Source organism: Entelurus aequoreus, linkage group LG03 (assembly GCF_033978785.1).
Source record: "Entelurus aequoreus isolate RoL-2023_Sb linkage group LG03, RoL_Eaeq_v1.1, whole genome shotgun sequence".
NCBI lineage: Eukaryota > Metazoa > Chordata > Actinopteri > Syngnathiformes > Syngnathidae > Entelurus > Entelurus aequoreus.
In genome coordinates this window covers 53200367-53220809 of record NC_084733.1, presented here as the reverse complement: position 1 = coordinate 53220809, position 20443 = coordinate 53200367, and the positions used below count along the sequence as shown (strand labels likewise).

At 40.0% G+C, this 20443-nt stretch overlaps 1 protein-coding gene across 1 annotated transcript in view; it reads left to right on the top strand.

The window, feature by feature from the left end:
- The first annotated feature begins 247 nt into the window (after positions 1–247).
- LOC133645924 (ryanodine receptor 3-like) overlaps positions 248–20443 on the top strand; it is a 104661-nt gene continuing 84465 nt past the window's right edge. The window contains exons 1-2 of the mRNA XM_062040853.1: positions 248–406; positions 11436–11540. Coding sequence (XP_061896837.1) covers positions 248–406; positions 11436–11540 — 264 coding nt within the window. The remainder of the gene's footprint in view (positions 407–11435; positions 11541–20443) is intronic.

Genomic DNA, 20443 nt, shown 5'->3' with positions numbered 1-20443 from the left:
AACTATTCTCATGAATTGGAAATCAAAAAATTATTTATGAATAAACCTTTACAAAAACATTTTTATTAGATCATATAGTTTTGGAAAAAGTGTCTGCTGAATCAAAACAACAACTGACAGAATTCCAATCTCTTTGGGCACCTCTAATTATTTTTCTGACTCCCGTGGGAGCCAGGGATGCGGCTCTGCCCCTAGGGGTCTCGCTCCGTGAGTGAAGGGTCCTGGGTGCCGGGTGCTGCGGGATCGGATGGGCCTGCGATGTGTTCCCTGGTTACAGCCTGGCGGCGTGATTGAGCGAGGGGCTTTGCCCGGGGGCCTGGGGTGCTTGCCGCTGTCGGGCGGGAACCAGCCCATGCCCCCCTGGCTTCAAGGCTCTTTGGGCTTCCTCCTTCCCCTTGGGGGAGCGGTAGGGTCTGGTTAGTAGAGCGGCTGTGCCAACTACTTGAGGGTTCCAGGTTCGATCCCTGCTTCCGCCATCTTAGACACAGCCATTGTGTCTTTGTGCAAAACACTTTACCCACCCGCTCCCAGTGCCACCCACACTGGTTTAAATGTAACTTAGATAAAGGGTTTCACTATGTAAAGCGCTTTGAGTCACTAGCGAAAAGCACTCAATAAATATGTAAGTCCCTTTTTTAAAAATGTATTTATTCTTTATTATTTTATTTATATATATTATTTTTATTTTATTTATTTATTCATTTATAAAAAATGTTTTCATGATTATTATTTTTTAAATGATATGTATATGTGTGTATATACTATATAAAGTAACTGTGTCTGTGTATGTGTGTGTATATACAGTACATATATTTGTGTATGTGCATTAATATGCACATACACAAATATCGCACAACGAGAGAATCTCGATTCTAATTTGAATCTATTTTTTCCCACGCCCCTAATATATATATATATATATATATATATATGTATATATATATATATATATATATATATATATATATATATATATATATATATATATATATATATATATACATATATATATATATATATATATATATATAAGGGGCGTGGGAAAAAATAGATTCAAATTAGAATCGAGATTCTCTCGTTGTGCGATTCAGAATCGATTCTCATTTTTAAAAAATCGATTTTATTTATTTATTTATTTTTAAATTATTATTATTATTATTATTATTATTATTATTATTTTTTTTTTAAATTAATCAATCTAACAAAACAATACACAGCAATACCACAACAATGCAATCCAATTCCAAAACCAAACCCGACCCAGCAACACTCAGAACTGCAATAAACACAAACACGACACAGAACAAACCAAAAGTAGTGAAACAAAAATGAATATTAGCAACAACAGTATCAATATTAGTTACAATTTCAACATAGCAGTGATTAAAAATCCCTCATTGACATTATCATTAGACATTTATAAAAAAAAAAAAAAAAAGAACAATTGTGTCACAGTGGCTTACACTTGCATCGCATCTCATAAGCTTGACAACACACTGTGTCCAATATTTTCACAAAGATAAAATAAGTCATATTTTTGGTTCATTTAATAGTTTAAACAAATTTATATTATTGCAATCAGTTGATAAAACATTGTCCTTTACAATTATAAAAGCTTTTTACAAAAATCTACTACTCTGCTTGCATGTCAGCAGACTGGGGTAGATCCTGCTGAAATCCTATGTATTGAATGAATCGGGAAAAAAATAGTTTTTGAATCGAGAATCGTGTTGAATAGAAAAAAAAAATAGAATTTGAATCGAATCGGGACCCCAAGAATCGATATTGAATCGAATCGTGGGACACCCAAAGATTCACAGCCCTAATATATATATATATATATATATATATATATATATATATATATATATATATATATATATATATATATATATATATATATATATATATATATATATATATATATATATATATATATATATATACATGTCTTCAATCAATCATCAATCAATCAATGTTTATTTATATAGCCCTAAATCACTAGTGTCTCAAAGGGCTGTACAAGCCACAACGACATCCTCGGTGTCGAGTGGGTCTGATATAATATTGTGAAAGTCCAACACATCAGTGAAAGTCCAGTCCATGGTGGGGCCAGCGGGAACCATCCCGAGTGGAGACGGGTCAGCAGCGTAGAGATGTCCCCATCTGATGGACAGGCTAGCGGTCCACCCCGGAGCAGAGTAGAAAAGAAAAGAAAAGAAACGGCAGATCAACTGGTCTAAAAAGGGAGTCTATTTAAAGGCTAGAGTATACAAATGAGTTTTAAGATGAGACTTAAATGCTTCTACTGAGGTAGCATCTCTAACTTTTACCGGGAGGGCATTCCATAGTATTGGAGCCCGAATAGAAAACGCTCTATAGCCCGCAGACTTTTTTTGGGCTCTGGGAATCACTAATAAGCCGGAGTTCTTTGAACGCAGATTTCTTGCCGGGACATATGGTACAATACAATCGTCAAGATAGGCAGGAGCTTGACCGTGTAGTATTTTATACGTAAGTAGTAAAACCTTAAAGTCGCATCTTAGGTGCACAGGAAGCCAGTGCAAGTGAGCCAGTATAGGCGTAATATGATCAAACTTTCTTGTTTTTGTCAAAAGTCTAGCAGCCGCATTTTGTACCATCTGTAATCTTTTAATGCTAGACATAGGGAGGCCCGAAAATAATACGTTACAGTAATCGAGACGAGATGTAACGAACGCATGGATAATGATCTCAGCATCGCTTGTGGACAAAATGGAACGAATTTTAGCGATATTACGGAGATGAAAGAAGGCCGTTTTAGTAACACTCTTAATGTGTGACTCAAACGAGAGAGTTGGGTCGAAGATAATACCCAGATTCTTTACCGAGTCGCCTTGTGTAATTGTTTGGTTGTCAAATGTTAAGGTGGTATTATTAAATAGATGTTGGTGTTGAGCAGGACCGATAATCAGCATTTCCGTTTTCTTAGCGTTGAGTTGCAAAAAGTTAGCGGACATCCATTGTTTAATTTCATTAAGACACGCCTCCAGCTGACTACAATCCGGCGTGTTGGTCAGCTTTAGGGGCATGTAGAGTTGGGTGTCATCAGCATAACAGTGAAAGCTAACACCGTATTTGCGTATAATGTCACCTAGCGGCAGCATGTAAATACTAAAGAGTGCAGGGCCAAGAACTGAACCCTGGGGAACTCCGCACGTTACCTTAACATAGTCCGAGGTCACATTGTTATGGGAGACACACTGCATCCTGTCAGTAAGATAAGAGTTAAACCAAGACAAGGCTAAGTCTGACATCCCAATACGCGTTTTGATACGCTCTAATAAAATATTATGATCAACAGTATCGAAAGCGGCGCTAAGATCAAGAAGCAGCAACATAGATGAAGCATCAGAATCCATCGTCAGCAATAGATCATTAGTCATTTTTGCGAGGGCTGTCTCCGTAGAGTGATTTGCCCTGAAACCGGATTGAAAAGGTTCACAGAGATTGTTAGACGCTAAGTGTTCATTTAGCTGCTGTGCGACAATTTTTTCGAGAATTTTCGAGATAAACGGTAGGTGGGACACCGGCCGGTAGTTCACCATGAGGTCAGGATCGAGGTTAGGTCTTTTGAGTAGAGGATGAATAACCGCTTTTTTGAATGCTAGAGGAACAGTACCAGAGGAAAGTGATAGGTTTATAATATTTAACACTGATGGACCTAATAAAACAAAAAGCTCCTTGATAAGTTTCCCAGGAATTGGGTCAAGTAAACATGTTGTTTGTTTTGTCCCATTTACACATTTTAACAATTCCTCCAATGTTATTTCATCAAAGAGAGAGAAACTATTTTGGAGGGCAATGTCCGTCGTATATACAGTCATATTTGTGTTAATAGAACCCAGTTGTGGCTGGGATGCATTGTCTTTAATCTCTTTTCTGATGAGTTCAATTTTCTTATTAAAGAAATTCATAAAGTCATCTGCTGAGTGGGTGGAGCTACTGGGAGGAGTCCCTTGTTGGGTTAGCGATGCTACTGTACTAAACAAAAATTTAGGATCATTTTTGTTGAGGTGGATGAGATTTGAGTAATATTTAGCTTTAGCTGAGGTAAGCATGCGTTTATAAGTTATTAAACTATCACTCCATGCTTGATGGAAAACCTCAAGTTTAGTCGCACGCCATTTGCGTTCCAGCTTTCTACATGATAATTTCTGGGCTTTAGTTTCTTCTGTAAACCATGGGGTACGCCTTTTAGGGGCCCTTTTTAGCTTTAGCGGTGCTACAATATCAATGGTGTCGCGCAGGGCGTCGTTAAAGTTGTTAGTGAGGTTATCAATAGAGCCCACATAATTTGGGAATGGTGCCATTACTGAAGGCAGTAGGTCAGTAAGAGTCGTCGTTGTGGCAGTATTAATGTTGCGGCTGCTATAGTAGTTATTATTATTATTATTAGTTTGTTGACAATGAGTCCGAACTTCGAATTTTATAAGGTAATGATCGGACATTACTTTAGTGTACGGGAGTATCGTAACTTTAGAGGTGGTGACACCCCTGACAAGCACTAGATCTATCGTATTACCGTTGCGATGCGTGGGTTCATTTATTATTTGTGTAAGACCACAGCTATCAATTATAGTCTGGAGCGCCACGCATGGAGGGTCCGATGGGGTATTCATATGGATGTTAAAGTCTCCCATTATGATTATATTGTCGGCGTGCGTCACTAGATCAGCAACGAACTCTGAAAATTCATTGATAAAGTCCGAATAGGGCCCAGGGGGGCGGTAGATGACAGCCAGGTGGAGAGGCAGCGGTGTGACAAACCTCATAGTGAGCACCTCAAACGAGTTATATTTATTATTTAGGTCCGAGGTAAGGCTAAAGTTTTTGTTGTATATTAGTGCAACACCCCCACCCCTTTTAATGGGGCGGGCAATATGCGTTCCCGCATAGCCAGGAGGAGACGCCTCACCCAGCGCAAAAAATTCGTCTGGTTTGAGCCAGGTCTCGGCTAGACCAACGACATCAAGATTGTTGTCTCTGATGACTTCATTAACTAATAACGTTTTGGAAGACAATGACCTTATGTTTAAAAAGCCCATATTATAGGTAGTGGGCTGTTTTGAGGAGTTTTTGTTGAAAGTATCCGTAGTAGCAATATTAATAATGTTACGTTTATTATGCATAGTGCACTTTAAATAATTTCGACCATATCTAGGAATTGATATGACAGGAATTTTTAGATTGTTTGCCACCTCAGTAAAATGCATGTCCACCTCTGACGCAGGAAAAACATTATGTGAGTTGTATATTATTCTAGAAGAATTGCTATGTGTGCAGGGGTTATCCAGCCTGGCGCTGGCTAGTTCTAGCTTAACAGACTCCTTATTAGCGCTTCTTTGTGGATTAGCATTTAGCTTTTTCGTTAGCCCCGCTAACAACAAAGCATTTAGCTTTGTTGTTAGCCCCGCCCGACACCCCCGCTTCTGCTTCCGAGCGCACCGCTTACGTCTCTTTCGCTGACCGTCTCCGCTGGTAGTCGACGCCGCTGCTTCAAAGGCCACTGCTGGATGTAGCTCGCGAAGAATTCCCAAGCTAGCGAGCAGGTCCATCGTACACGCATCTATCAGCCCAAAATGGCCCGATCTCTCCACATCCAGAATTGTAAGTCGGTCGTAAGTGATCACGGAGTGAACACGCTGTGAGCCAGCCATGAAATTGACTGAATTGAGGGGTATTTTTGCCCTCACTTCCAGGAGCGCTCGCACGAAGCCGCTGCTCTGAAGCGCAGCCATCTTGGATTTGTGTCTTAATTAGATTATCCAAAAAATAGTGCTCGATACCGTGGTAGAGCGTAAATCTCCTGAGGATTGAGGAAACCCCTCATGAAACAGGCCTGTAGAGATGAAATAGTCTTGTGATTTTTTCCCACACATACATATATATATATATATATATATATATATATATACAGTCACGATCAAAAGTTTACATACACTTGTAAATAACATAATGTCATGGCTGTCTTGAGTTTCCAATACTTTCTACAACTCTTATTTTGTTGTGATAGAGTGATTGGAGCACATACTTGTTTGTCACAATTTATTTATTATTTTATTATTTTTTAGCCTTTATTTAACCAGGTAAAATCCCATTGAGATCAAAGATCTCTTTTCCAAGGGAGACCTAGCCAAGAGGGCAGCAGCAAGGTTACATTAAAAACAGTAAACAAATACATAAAACATCACATTTACGACATTAAAACTTGCTCACATAACACATGTGCATACAGACAAGGTAGACTGCAGTCCTTTCACAGAAGCTTTAAACTCATTCAACGTAACAAGGGTTTGAAGTTTAATATTCGATTGTAGGTTATTCCAAGCCTTCGCTGCTGAAAACCTAAATGCTTTCTTGCCCAGTTCAGTTCTTACTTTGGGTACGACAAATTGCAGAACATTCATTGAACGAAGATTGTGACTTCCTTGTTTCTTTGTTAAAAGACAAGACAGATACGATGGAGTGATACCCAGAATGGTTTTGTAGATGAAAACATACCAATGATTGAGGCGTCGAGCACTTAAAGATGTCCAGTTAACCATTGAGTATAATACGCAATGGTGAGTAAGGGGAGCGCAGTTGGTGATAAATCTCAGTGCACCGTGGTACACACTATCCAGCTTGTGGAGACAACCAGCAGTAGCATTCATGTACAACACATCTCCATAGTCAATAACAGGTAAGAAGGTTGCTTCCACCAATTTCTGTTTCACAGTAAAAGAAAAACAAGACTTGTTTCTATAATAAAATCCCAGTAAAAGTTTCAGTTTTTTTACAACATACTGAATGTGCTCCTTAAAACTCAAGTGGTCATCAATTAAAAATCCTAAATATTTAAAAGCACATACTAACATAATTTGTTGCCCATTTCTTGTTAAAATGTTCTCACACAGTGCTGATCTTACAGTTTTTGATGTGGTAAAGAACATACACTTTGTTTTCTCTGCATTTAAAACCAGTTGAAGATAGCAAAGTTGTTCTTGTAGTCTGTCAAATGTATGTTGTAGATATTTAAAGGCCTCAGCAGGAGTGGGTGCTGTACAGTATATGACAGTATCATCAGCATAGAAATGGAAAGTTGAGTTCGGAATATTCTGTCCAAGATTATTTATGTAAACAAAAAACATTCATTAAGTTCGGTTCTTTTATGAATTCATTATGGGTCTACTGAAAATGTGACCAAATCTGCTGGGTCAAATGTATACATACAACAATGTTAAAGGCCTACTGAAACCCACTACTACCGACCACGCAGTCTGTCCGTTTATATATCAATGATGAAATCTTAACATTGCAACACATGCCAATACGGCCGGGTTAACTTATTAAGTGCAATTTTAAATTTCCCGCCACACTTCCGGTTGAAAACGTTTATGTATGATGACGTATGCCCGTGACCTCAATGGTTGGTACGGAAGTATTCGGACCCATTGAATCCAATACAAAACGCTCTGTTTTCATCCCAAAATTCCACAGTATTCTGGACATCTGTGTTGGTGAATCTTTTGCAATTTGTTTAATGAACAATGGAGACTGCAAAGAAGAAAGCTGTAGGTGCGATCGGTGTATTAGCGGCGGACTACAGCAACACAACCAGGAGGACTTTGAGTTGGATAGCAGATGCGCTACCGTGACTACAGCTTTGGCTTCCAAACATTTGATCGCTTGCCCGTACGTGCGTGTCGCTATGTGCATGTCACGTACGTAACTTTGGGGAAATATATGTTTCTTGCCGACTCTGATGGCGGCCGGGGTGTCGTCGGAAGCTACAACGCCCGCCGCCGCCGCTGTCCCGTAGCTAAGTTAGCTTCAATGGCGTTGTAAACAATGGGAAAATGTGAGGAGTCCTTCCTCCTGTGACGTCACGCTACTTCCGGTATAGGCAAGGCTTTTTTTTTATCAGCGACCAAAAGTTGCGAACTTTATCGTCGTTGTTCTCTACTAAATCCTTTCAGCAAAAATATGGCAATATCGCAAAATGATCAAGTATGACACATAGAATGGATCTGCTATCCCCGTTTAAATAAAAACAATTAATTTCAGTAATAAATAAGGCGCTTTTGGTAGCCATCCACAAGCTTCTGGTAAGCTTCTGGTTGAATTTTTGGACACTCCTCTTCACAAAATTTGGGCAGGTCAGCTAAATTTGTTGGTTTTCTGACATGGACTTGTTTCTTCAGCATTGTCCACACGTTTAAGTAATCCTCCTTTTTCATTGTCCCATTTACTATCTGTAAAGCACCAGTTCCATTGGCAGAAAAACAGGCCCAGAGCATACTACCACCACCATGCTTGATGGTAGGAGTGGTTTTCTTGGGATTAAAGGCCTCACCTTTTTTTCTCCAAACATATTGCTGGGTATTGTGGCCAAACAGCTCAATTTTTGTTTCATCTGACCACAGAAATTTCCTCCAGAAGGTCTTATCTTTGTCCATGTGTCAGATGAAACAAAAATTGAGCTGTTTGGCCACAATACCCAATATATTGTACATACAAGTTCAAATACACACAATTATTCATACATATATACACACGTACGTACATATATTTATACATAGATACGCGCACACATTGGTACTTACCCACATACAGTACATAGGTTCATATGCTCCCACATACATACACAAATACAGTACATACAGTACATCCATACACACACTTACTGTACAAACATACATATTCACATACTGTAAATATACAAACACAAATGCATACATACACTCATGCATATAATCTTGTTTCATTAAACATATATTAACGTTGTTCCCTTCGGGGAAACTGGGTAAAACACGGCAAACTGACAAAGCTTAACCTATTGTTACTTTAAAAATCTACAAGGTTAATACATTTCGCTTCTCTGTCTTGCCCTCCATTTTTCTTTTGTGACTCAAGTTATCATTACGTATATGTATTGCTGCATTTGAAACAATTGGATTGTTGATAATAGAGTTAATTGTTATTATTATTGCTATTTCTATTAGTATTTGTATTTCTCCATTTGTAGTGCAATAATGTTCATTGTCATTTTTGTGTTATTAATATTTACTTCATTAACTGCTACTTTGCTATCACTTTTCCTATCATATTTGTACATATCATATTGATGATGTTGTGGTGTTGTTGTTGTTGTCTCTGTCGTACCCCCTTTCCCCTCTCGGTTTTCCTTTTTTTTTTCTTCTTTACATCTGTTTTTGTTGTTTGATGTTGGATGCTAGAAAATGTCAGATGCCTTGCAACAATCAGCCTTAATGCATTGTGGCAGCTCGATGATTTTTGTGCACGTCATGCCATGCGCGTTTGTGAGACGAGCAAGTGTTTAGTGTGCAGCTGTACTCGAGGGGTGTGGTGGCCGCAGTGTTGAGAGCAACAGGATGTGAGGCTGAAGAGAGGTGAGGCATGCGGCTGTGTTCAGGGGTTAAAATGCGTGCCTGTCACTAATGTTTTTATGATATATTCGCGATCGACCGATAGGGTCCCAAAGATTGACTGTTCGATGGCGAACTGTGGTGTACGCGGGCTCCATCTAGTGGTACGCCAAATAAATACCGATTATAGGACAGTTTTTTATGTTCCTATATTCAAACCAGTGGCGTGCGGTGAGGTTAATGTCTGGTGAGGCACACTGCATCATCACAGTCAAATTTAAAAACATATGAACCTGCAGTGCAGGTGTACCTAATGTTGTGTCCCTGCGGTCGTTCGCGGCTCCTGCAGCGCGAGCATTGTTTTGCACTTTTTGGCTTCTTGTTAAGTGACTTTTTTTTGGGTGGATTCGGTCTTGGACGTGGAGGGTTTGGGTGTGGGCTTTGGTTGGTGTGGCCGCGGCGCTCCCGTCGGGGGTGTATTCTGCGGCGGAGTTGCTTGGCACCAGGAGGCGGGGTTATGATACGAGCCTCCAGTTTTATGATCGCTCAGCACAAGAAATACGTTACACACATACAGTTGTTGACAAAATACACTGTACATTATATACCTCAGCTAACTAAACTATGGAAATGTATAATATAATTCATATAGCAATACGGTCTCACTGCACAGCAGGCCAGCAGTTAGCCGAGTCATTGCGCAATCCATGGTGAGGCTCAACTCAGTGACGTGCCTCAACTGGCTGCTGATCACCGCACTGTCTCTTCTCAGTATTTGAACGGCAAATGTGAAAATAAAAATACAAATAATCTAAAACTGGTGAAGTTAAATGGAAAATAACTTTAGTATTATCACTGGATACATATAACAATTTAATAAAAAATTTTTTCTTTTTACATTTTTTTTCTTTCCATGATGGCAGGTGAGGCCGTGCCTCCCCTGCCTCTAGTGACGGCACGCCACTGATTCAAACATAGTGTTACTGTTCAAAGTGTGTAATGTTACAGTGGCCAAAAATATTAAATACACTTGTTGAATAAAACTTTTTCCTTGTTTTTATTGAATACTTAGATCTACTGCGCTACTGTAGTTTACAATTGGTTATTATTGTGGTATATTGAGAGCCAAGTTTTTTTCTTACTTGGAGAAAAAAGTCTGAGAACCACTGGTCTACATAACAAGTAATGGTGGTGCTGTGGTCAAAATTTGCATACAATTTGCTTTACAGACCCATCTTCAAGCCCATTTCTGACTGTCTCTTGAAAATGAGCTGTTTTGGGAGGCTGTATTCTTTGATGCGAATGAACCCCTCCATTCAGAGACTGTTTCTCTGCCCTGACAGCCATTTTGTAGTTTTAAGGAATTGTGTCCGGCCAGATATTATTTATTAATAGTTATATAGTGCAGTGTAGACAAAAAAAATACAAAAACGCGAACAAAGAATGCATTTTAATTAGTGTCCTGCTTGCTACTTGCCAATGATATCAATGGTATGTGCTAACGTATCACATCAAATTGTCAAGCTACTGTTATTAGATTTACCGCTTCAATGTATCCATTGGTACCAAAATTGGATCTACGACTAAACATAGTTTAAGTCCTTCTGGGCTGAGTGGAATCTCTTGCTTCACTGGGTTGGTTGGTCCGTGCCCGTTTATCTATTCAACAATGTTGTGTTAGCAGAAACATTTATTACTCACCATGCCCTTCTACAGCCTGAAATGTCTTTAATGTAAGTGTGACATCATTATTCTTGCTAAGCAAACAATAAACTGCAAATAAATGCCATAAGGTGAGGTGCACAGTAGTGAGGAGATTTTACAACAAAATAACACAGGAGAAGAATGAGTGCATGGACTTATTAAACACATAAATGTAATACCACATGTTTTTTTTTTAATTCCGAGGGAGTCAGAGCCCTACCAACCATTAACTGCATGTGCTTTTGAACTTTCAAAAGCGATGATCAAATTCACTGATTTGTGCTTATTTCTAACCCGAGCTACTCTGTTCTATTGCTCCAGTATGTCCCACCAGACCTGTGCATCTGCACCTTTGTGCTGGAACAGTCCCTGTCAGTACGAGCCCTTCAGGAGATGCTGGCCAAAAGCGGACAGAACAGTGAAGGGGTGAGTGACAATACACACATTTCTGCAAAAAACACTCATGTACACCTTGTGTTGAATCTCACATTGTCGTCTGTGAAGGCATTTGGAAAATAGTGTGTGCTGCTAGCCCGTCTCAGGTGTAGAGATTAATGGGCGAAATAAGCCCACTGCAGTGACTAGAGGACCCCAGTTGCCAAGAGGTCCTAGCCTGCATGAATATTAATGAGGACGACGGAGATGCTGTGGTCTAATTTAGCGCTATAGTTTTCTTTTGGAGAAACAAACTCTTCTTGCAAAAGGTTCATTACTTGCTGCTTTTAGACTAATGAGTGACAAGCTGAAGGTTACAGTTGGTTCACAAGTAAACAATACAAGGTGAATTTGTCATCATTTGTCTGTAATTGATCTTAATATTGCTGCGTGTATCCTCTCTCGTTAATGTCTTTTTATCTCATTTTTTTATTTTCTGTTTAATCTCTATTTTCCACGTTAGCCTCGCGGCCCGGATCGATGGGTATGTGTACTACTCATACGTACCTTATTCCCCTTCTAATCCCTACTGCATGACACAATTTACACAGTAACACTGATTTAACCTAAAGACTATTTAAGCAGTGGTAGCAATGGATGTAACGTGTGTGTGTGTGTGTGTGTGTGTGTGTGTGTGTGTGTGTGTGTGTGTGTGTGTGTGTGTGTGTGTGTGTGTGTGTGCACCTTTAACAAATATTGTTACACTATTGATATTGAATAGAGACAAGTCAAACACAAGCGTCAGGCGGAAAATGGTCGTTTAGGCTGAAGCTTGATCCATTCCATAAGTTCATTGATTAGCTTTCTGGTGCTGCCTTCTTGCCAAGGTGACAATGATTGACAGCACGCAGCAGCTAACTATTCAGTGGTCAGATGCAACATAAGATCGAGTTGGCCTCCACACAGCAACATGAATCACGAAATGAGACAAATAAAATATCCAAACAAGAGGAGTCTAGGTCTTTACTTAAAGGTAGTTATGTTGGTGATTAAGACCTGCGCTACAAAAATAATAAGACAAATTGCTGCTGAAGTGTTTGTGATTCCTGGTAGCACAATGGCTTAAAGTGGACCCCTTTTACAAAATCAACTTTTCTAACCTACTGGTACCTGTTTTTGTTTATTTGGGATCTGTATAAATCCTGGAAATTTGAAATTGAACCAGGGATGCATGGCGGAGATATTTCCTTCATATTTACTCCAAACAAGCCCAATTTGTGACGTTTTTCCTAATTGCGACGTCAGTGGATATATCCATATATGGTAGAAATTTACCCAAAGAGCTGCAGTCAATAAGTTCCTTCTTTTTCTCTATTCTCTTGTTGTGGGGCAGACTGGCTTGTGCATGCACATGCATCCTCTGCCATTTTTAATAAAAAAGTAGCATATGGTTTGACTTTATATGCGTCAGTAGACACTATATGGAAGCGCGAAAAACTAAAACATCGCTGAGGGGGAGAAGACACAGTCGAAGTGGAGGCAGGTAAGTAAAACTGCCCACAAAACGGTGCATCCTGAAGAGACGGTCGGAAAGTGGCTTGAAGATGGTCTGTAAAACATAATCCACGCACAATTTGGACCAAAGAACCACCATTAAATGTTATGTAGACCACAGGGAAGTATTTTAAATATAGAAAAAAATCATACTAAGACCACTTTAAGTATCAATTTTTTGTTGCAGTTGTTTTGATTCTCAGCCAGAAAATAAACATTAAACTAAATATTATGCAAACTTAAAAAACTAAAGTTAATGTATTTATTTAATTATATTATTTTTGTTATTTCGTGCACAAAATTAATAATTGAACCATTTGTTATTTGTTTCTCATATACTGTATATTCCTCCAAACCACGTCCCGTGTATTCAGGCCAGTTTTGATCCCCCCGACTTCTGTAATCCAAATTTCCTCCCTGGTGCTAGTTCATGACCTAAACCCCACAGGTTGTCAACTCATTGTGCAGCACAGCTCTTAAGCATTGGGAGGTTCAGTTTACACAACATATTGTCACACAGCCACACAAACTGGTATGCGTCAGAGAGAGAGAGAGAGTTCAAGGTTCCTCCCTTTTTTATGTTGGATTAATGTCAGACTAACATTACTCATGTTGTCCTCTTGGGATTCTGTTGGATGTTCAAAGCAGTATCATTTGTTGTATGCCATTTTCTCCACGTCACACAAGCTTACATTTGTCACAGTATCTTCTTTTACTCACCGTGATTGCAAGCTATGGGATGATGCAAGGAAGCATCCAATATCTGAAGAACAACAAATCTCCACCGATGATTAAGCAAAAAAGAAAAACGTTCACAATCGTTTTGTCGTTTCAGCGTTTTAGCCAGTTTACTCTTAATGTCTCATGGCTAATTATGTTGAGGATTCCAATAAATCCTCAGCTGTTAGCGGCTCATTTTCATCGCCTTGTCGTCTGAGATAAATGAATGTGTCAGAGCGGCAGCTTTGTAAATGCAGAGGGCTGTCTGTGAGAAGGCGACATCATTGGTTCCGCCGATTCCCGTGGTGAGCTTGCTGGGCTTGCTGGGAATAATCGGCAGCAGCGGTGGTAAAAGGCAGCTCAAAATATTAAACACTGAGGTAGCCCTCAATTAGACTTTTTTTTTTGGAGCACTAGAACAGGGTCAGTCCTCTTAGGGCACACCTTTTTAAGGTGGTGTCAACACTTGTCATTTTCCATTCGGTTAAAAACAAACCCTGGTGTGATTGCTTTGATGGAATGGTTTGTTGGGTTAGGCTCCAATATCTTTTAAGCACAAATGTGCACCAAACAAGTGGACTGAGACCTTGCAAATTAATTATAGTGTTATATTGTAATAGTATAAAGTATAATAACACAAGTATGTCAATCAGCACACAATAGACACTGCCAATGAAGTTGTGACTTTGTGGACATGCTATTACCGACAGTAGACAACTGGTACAGTGGCTAAAAACAACAATTGTAAATGCCACAAACAATACAAACGCTGCAATACTACAACTTTAAGCCACAACACAACAACTTTCAGCCACACACAATTGCAAAAGCTACAACAAATTTAAACGCCACAACATAACTTTACGCTACCACACAACATGATAAAAATAACACAACAACTTTCAGCCACAACACAACTATAAAAGCCACAACAAATGCAAATGTGACAACACAACAACTTTAAGCTACGACACAACAAACATAAACACCACAACATAACTTTCAGCCACAACTGCAAAAAGCCACAACATATGCAAACGCCGCAAGGCAACAACATAAAACCATAACACAACAACTTTACGCCACAACACAACAACTTTATTCCACAACATATAAAGCCACAACACAGCAACGTAAGCCACAAAATAACATTTAACGATAACGGAAGTGACAGTGTATGATGCAGGCCAAAAAGTTGCAACACCCCATCACAGCTTACTATCACATACTTTCCAACTTCATTTATTAAAACTTTTTCAACTTTTCGTGAAAACAAAAATGTCTGTTGTCAAAACTTAGTCTGCTGTTGCGTCCATTGTGTCCGTCACCTTAATTGTCGCTTAATGATGTTATATTCTGGCTTCATGTAGTTGTGTTGTTGCTTCATGTTGTCAAGTTGTGGCGTTTGCATTTGTTGTGACCCTTCTCGGCCACCGTACTTTTTCTATGATGCCAGGCTATGTTAGTGTAAACACAGTAACTAAATTTGAGGTTCAATAGCCACAAAGAGCTTCGGTCTGGACCGTAGTACTAAACAGTAAGAATTAGGGCTGTGAATCTTTGGGTGTCCCACGATTCAATTCAATATCGATTCTTGGGGTCACGATTCGATTCAAAATCAATTTTTTTTTCCAATTTAACACGATTCTCGATTCAAAATCGATATTTTCCCGATTCAAAACGATTCTCTATTTATTCAATACATAGGATTTCAGCAGGATCTACCCCAGTCTGCTGACATGCAAGCAGAGTAGTAGATTTTTGTAAAAAGCTTTTATAATTGTAAAGAACAATGTTTTATCAACTGATTGCAATAATGTAAATTTGTTTTAACTATTAAATGAACCAAAAATATGACTTATTTTATCTTTGTGAAAATATTGGACACAGTGTGTTGTCAAGCTTATGAGATGCGATGCAAGTGTAAGCCACTGTGACACTATAGTACTTTTTTTATTTTTATTTATAAATGTCTAATGGTAATGTCAATTAGGGATTTTTAATCACTGCTATGTTGAAATTGTAACTAATATACATTTAAAATGTTTTTTAAATCCATCCATCCCATCCATTTTCGATTTTTTAAAAATGAGAATCGATTCTGAATCGCACAACGTGAGAATCGCGATTCGAATTCGAATCGATTTTTTCCCACACCCCTAGTAAGTATGTACACAGTCTAAAACCTTACCATAAACTCGTATAAAAGAGCATGTTGAGAACGTAGACCTCAGCCAAGGTATTGTCACATTGGGAAATCAATGAATTTGAAACTAGGAAGTAAAGATCAAGAAGTTCATCTGGATTTTAGGAGAACAAATGTCATAAGATTTTAGATTAAATTAAATTACAAGTAGATGAGATGATGACTTTTCACAGAGACAGAAGCATGTGAATATGCTAAATGGGATTTTTTACAGTACATTTGAACAAATGTGTGATCCAGTCCAGATACATATTGTCATTTTGAATACATATTTTGCATTCCATGCAAATAAGATATTTGTAATAGGGCTGTCAATGCATCACAACATTTAATCATAGTTTCTTCATAGTTAACGCAAAATTAATCGAGATTAATCGCAGATAGGTATAATTTTCCCTCATTAATAAGTGTACCCACACTACGAAATGGACCAAGTGTCAATAAAGAGTGAAGAGGTGACACAGACATGTTAATCGTGTGTTAAAAAAAAAATTGTTGTTAAAGGAGCTTATAGTGAAATAGTTATGACAACACAGTCGTCAAAACCTACTAGACATTGGTTTTCAACACAGGATAGCTGTTTCGAGCGATTTCCACCGCTCACACAACATACCCGACGAGGTAGCAAGACCACCGGAATCTCCCTGGATTGTTATCGGATCCGGCAGGCGACGCAGGCGGTGGCGGGAGAGGAAACAAAAGCGGGGCTGCCGGTCTGGTCTCCTGGAGAGAATCAAGAAACAGCCCCACAAGCCTCCGCTGCCGAGCATATACCTCACCAACGCCAGATCCATCGCTCACAAAATGGACTAGCTAAAACTTGAGCTAAAACTTGAGCCAGCTGGAAATAGCTACATCCAGGACTGTTGTTTTTTGGTCATTTCCAAAACCTGGCTTCACCCCCTAATCCCAGACGCTGCGGTGCAGCTAGCAGACCGTACGCTGCTACGTCGGGACCGAAACGAGGACTCTGGTAAGAGCAGGGGAGGTGGTCTCTGTGTTTATGTACATAAAGCATGGTCTAATAACAGCACTATCATAGACAGTCACTGTTCCCCTGACCTAGAGTTCATGTCAGTGAAATGTAGACCCTTTTTTCTGCCAAAAGAGCTAACAGTAGTAATCATCACAGCAGTTTACATACCACCGGATGCTAATGTTAGCATGGCTCTCTCTCTACTGCTAAATACAATAAATAAACAGCTACTTGCCCACCCCAATGGTGCTCACATAATTGCTGGAGATTTTAATAAAGCCAATCTGAAAACCGTACTACCAAAATTTTACCAGCATGTTAAATGCCCTACTAGAGGGGGAAACGCTTTGGACCATGTTTACTCTAATATCAAAGAGGCATATAGAGCCACCCTCCTCCCCCACCTAGGCCAGTCAGACCACCTCTCCTTGATGCTCATCCCTGCCTACACCCCCCTCAGATCAAGGACAAAAGCAGTAATAAAGACTGTCACAACTTGGCCTGAGGATGCACTCCCCCAGCAACAGGACTGTTTTGCACACACTGCATGGGATGTTTTCAAAGACCAAGACCTGCCCACACACACAGAGTCGGTACTATCCTACATAAAGTACTGTATCGGCAATGTCACTGTGATAAAAAGCATCCGGGTTTACCCAAACCAGAAACCCTGGATGACAAGCCTTGCTCCTCAAGGCCCGCGACACTATTCTTCAGGTCAGGTGACAGTGCTATATACATTGCTGCACGTGCTGACCTGAAGAGAGGACTCAAGGAAGCCAAGAGGGACTACAAAGAGAGGATCGAAGACCACCTCTCAAGCAACAACCCACGGCAGATGTGGCAGGGCATACAGCACATCACCAAATATAAAGGCTGTGACGCAGCAACCGGGGACTGGGATGTATCGCTGGCAGAGGAGCTGAACTGCTTCTTTGCTCGCTTTGAAACATCACAAACAGTCACAACCACACCACCCCCAGCCCTCCCAACGCCCCCATTCCCCAGCACTCCCACACTCATTCTTGAGGAGTACGAGGTCAGGCGGGTGTTCAAGGCAGTGAACCCCAGTAAGGCGGCTGGTCCAGACGGTGTACCCGGGAAGGTGCTCAAAGCATGTGCTGACCAGCTCTCCTACGTTATCACCGTCCTCTTCAACCTCTCCTTGGAACAGGCACTCATCCCACCCTGCCTTAAATCCGCCACAATTATCCCGGTACCCAAGAAAGCTGCCACAAACAACCTCAATGACTATCGCCCAGTAGCACTCACACCTGTCATCATGAAGTGCTTCGAGAGGCTGGTCCTACACCACATTCAAGCCTGCCTCCCCCCCACCCTAGGCCCACAGCAGTTTGCCTACCGGGCAAACAGATCCACGGACAACGCCATAACCATGGCTCTCCACTCGGCACTGAGCCACCTGGAACACCGGGGGAACTATGTCAGGATGCTTTTCATCATATACCATCATTCCAGACATCTTGGTCACCAAACTGCTGGACTTAGGCCTCCCCACACCCAGCTCTTTGGATTAAGGACTTCCTGGCCAACCGACCTCAGACAGTGAAACTCGGCCCCCATCTCTCCTCCTCCCGCACACTCAGCATCGGCTCTCCACAGGGCTGTGTGCTGAGCCCTTTGCTGTATTCCCTCTACACCCATGACTGTAGTCCAGCCCACCCGGAGAACACCATAATCAAATTCGCCGATGACACAACGATGGTGGGTCCCATTACAGGGGGGATGAGTCTGCATACAGAGATGAGGTCTTGAAACTATCAGCGTGGTGTTCAGTGAATAATCTGGCACTGAACACAACAAAAACCAAGGAACTCATCTTTGACTTCAGAAAAACACTGCAGACCCTACCCCCCTCTACATCAACGGCGAGGAGGTGGAGAGAGTCAGCTCCTTCAAGTTCCTCGGCACCCTCATATCTACTGACCTCTCTTAGACCCAAAATACAACTGCAGTCATCCGGAAGACCCAGCGGATACTCCATTTCCTGAGGGTGCTGAGGAAGAACAGACTGGAGAGGCAGCTAATGGTGACCTTCTATCGCTCGGCTGTCGAGAGCCTGCTGACGTACTGCATAACAGTGTGGTACGCCAGCTGCACTGAAGCAGACAAACAGGCGATTCAGAGGGTCATAAAGTCTGCACAAAAAATCATCGGCTGCCCCCTCCCCTCCCTGAAGGATTTACACAACTCCCGCTGCCTCAACAGAGCAAAAAGCATTACCAAGGACAGCACACACCCTGGCTTCCACCTGTTCGACCTGCTACCATCGGGCAGGCGCTACAGGTGCATCAGAGCAAGAACAAACAGGCTCAGAGACAGCTTCTTTCCCAGAGCTGTCACTATCTTGAACTCTAACTTATAATAATAATTCAACCCTATACAATATCCTACCCTAATACCCTAATACCCTTCGAGTGCAATACGTCCAACACTGATTGTTGTTTATTACTCCGGTACTCTTGTCTTGTTCTTTATATTGTACAGTATTTTGTATTTCTATAGTATTTTGTATATTGTACAGGATTGCTTATTATTCTTATTGGATAGTACTCTGTTTATTTCAATTGTTAGTTTTTTTATTTATTGCCTGTTGTGTAATTTATTTTATTTTATTATTTATTTATTTTTACCCCATATTTGTTCACTACCGCACCTTAAGTTGGAGTCCTTAATCTCGTTATATGCAAATATAATGACAATAAAGTCCATTGTATTTTATTCTATTCTATTATTGCATTAACTTTGACAGCCCTAATTTGCACATAAACAAACACATGACAATCAGGGTTTGTATAGCGCTAGAAATTTGTCAATACAATACCTTTATTGATATTCATTATCGGAACCGGTATTTATCGGTACTATATGCAATTGGTGTGAATAAAGATGTTAACAAATGCATTTTTATTCAAATTTGTATTTTCACAAGAGGTTAATAAACGTAAACAAAATGTAATCAAAAGCCGAATTCTACAAAAAAGTAGAGCAAACTCACTACCCCTGTACTAAGACTAAAGGCCAGGGCTATTCAACGACATAATGAGAGGAATATAGTTTCAAGAGTCCAAGGGCTCTTGAAACATCGACATGTGGATGTTTTGTCAGAAAGTGCCTCTACAGGTTATATTTCTTTGATACTGTATTTACTTATTGCAAAGTAAACACATCAGCTTTCTCACTGCACTGTCAATAAATGTATTATGCTGCCCTCGCTACTCGTTTCCAGCGTGTGCAGGTAGTTAAAGCATGAAGAAAAAGTAGAAGCTCCAGTTTTTGTTGAGGATTGATGTTCCTTCTTTTGAATTATTTTTCCTTCCTTAGTTTTACTTCTTCCTTAATTTAGGTTTGTAAGACTGAAAATATAAAATATAATATAAACACATAACATCCATTATTAATTTTACATAAATAAAGGCCATTGTGTATTTTACATGAATAAAATAGAACGTTTAGTGTTAATACATTCACACAATA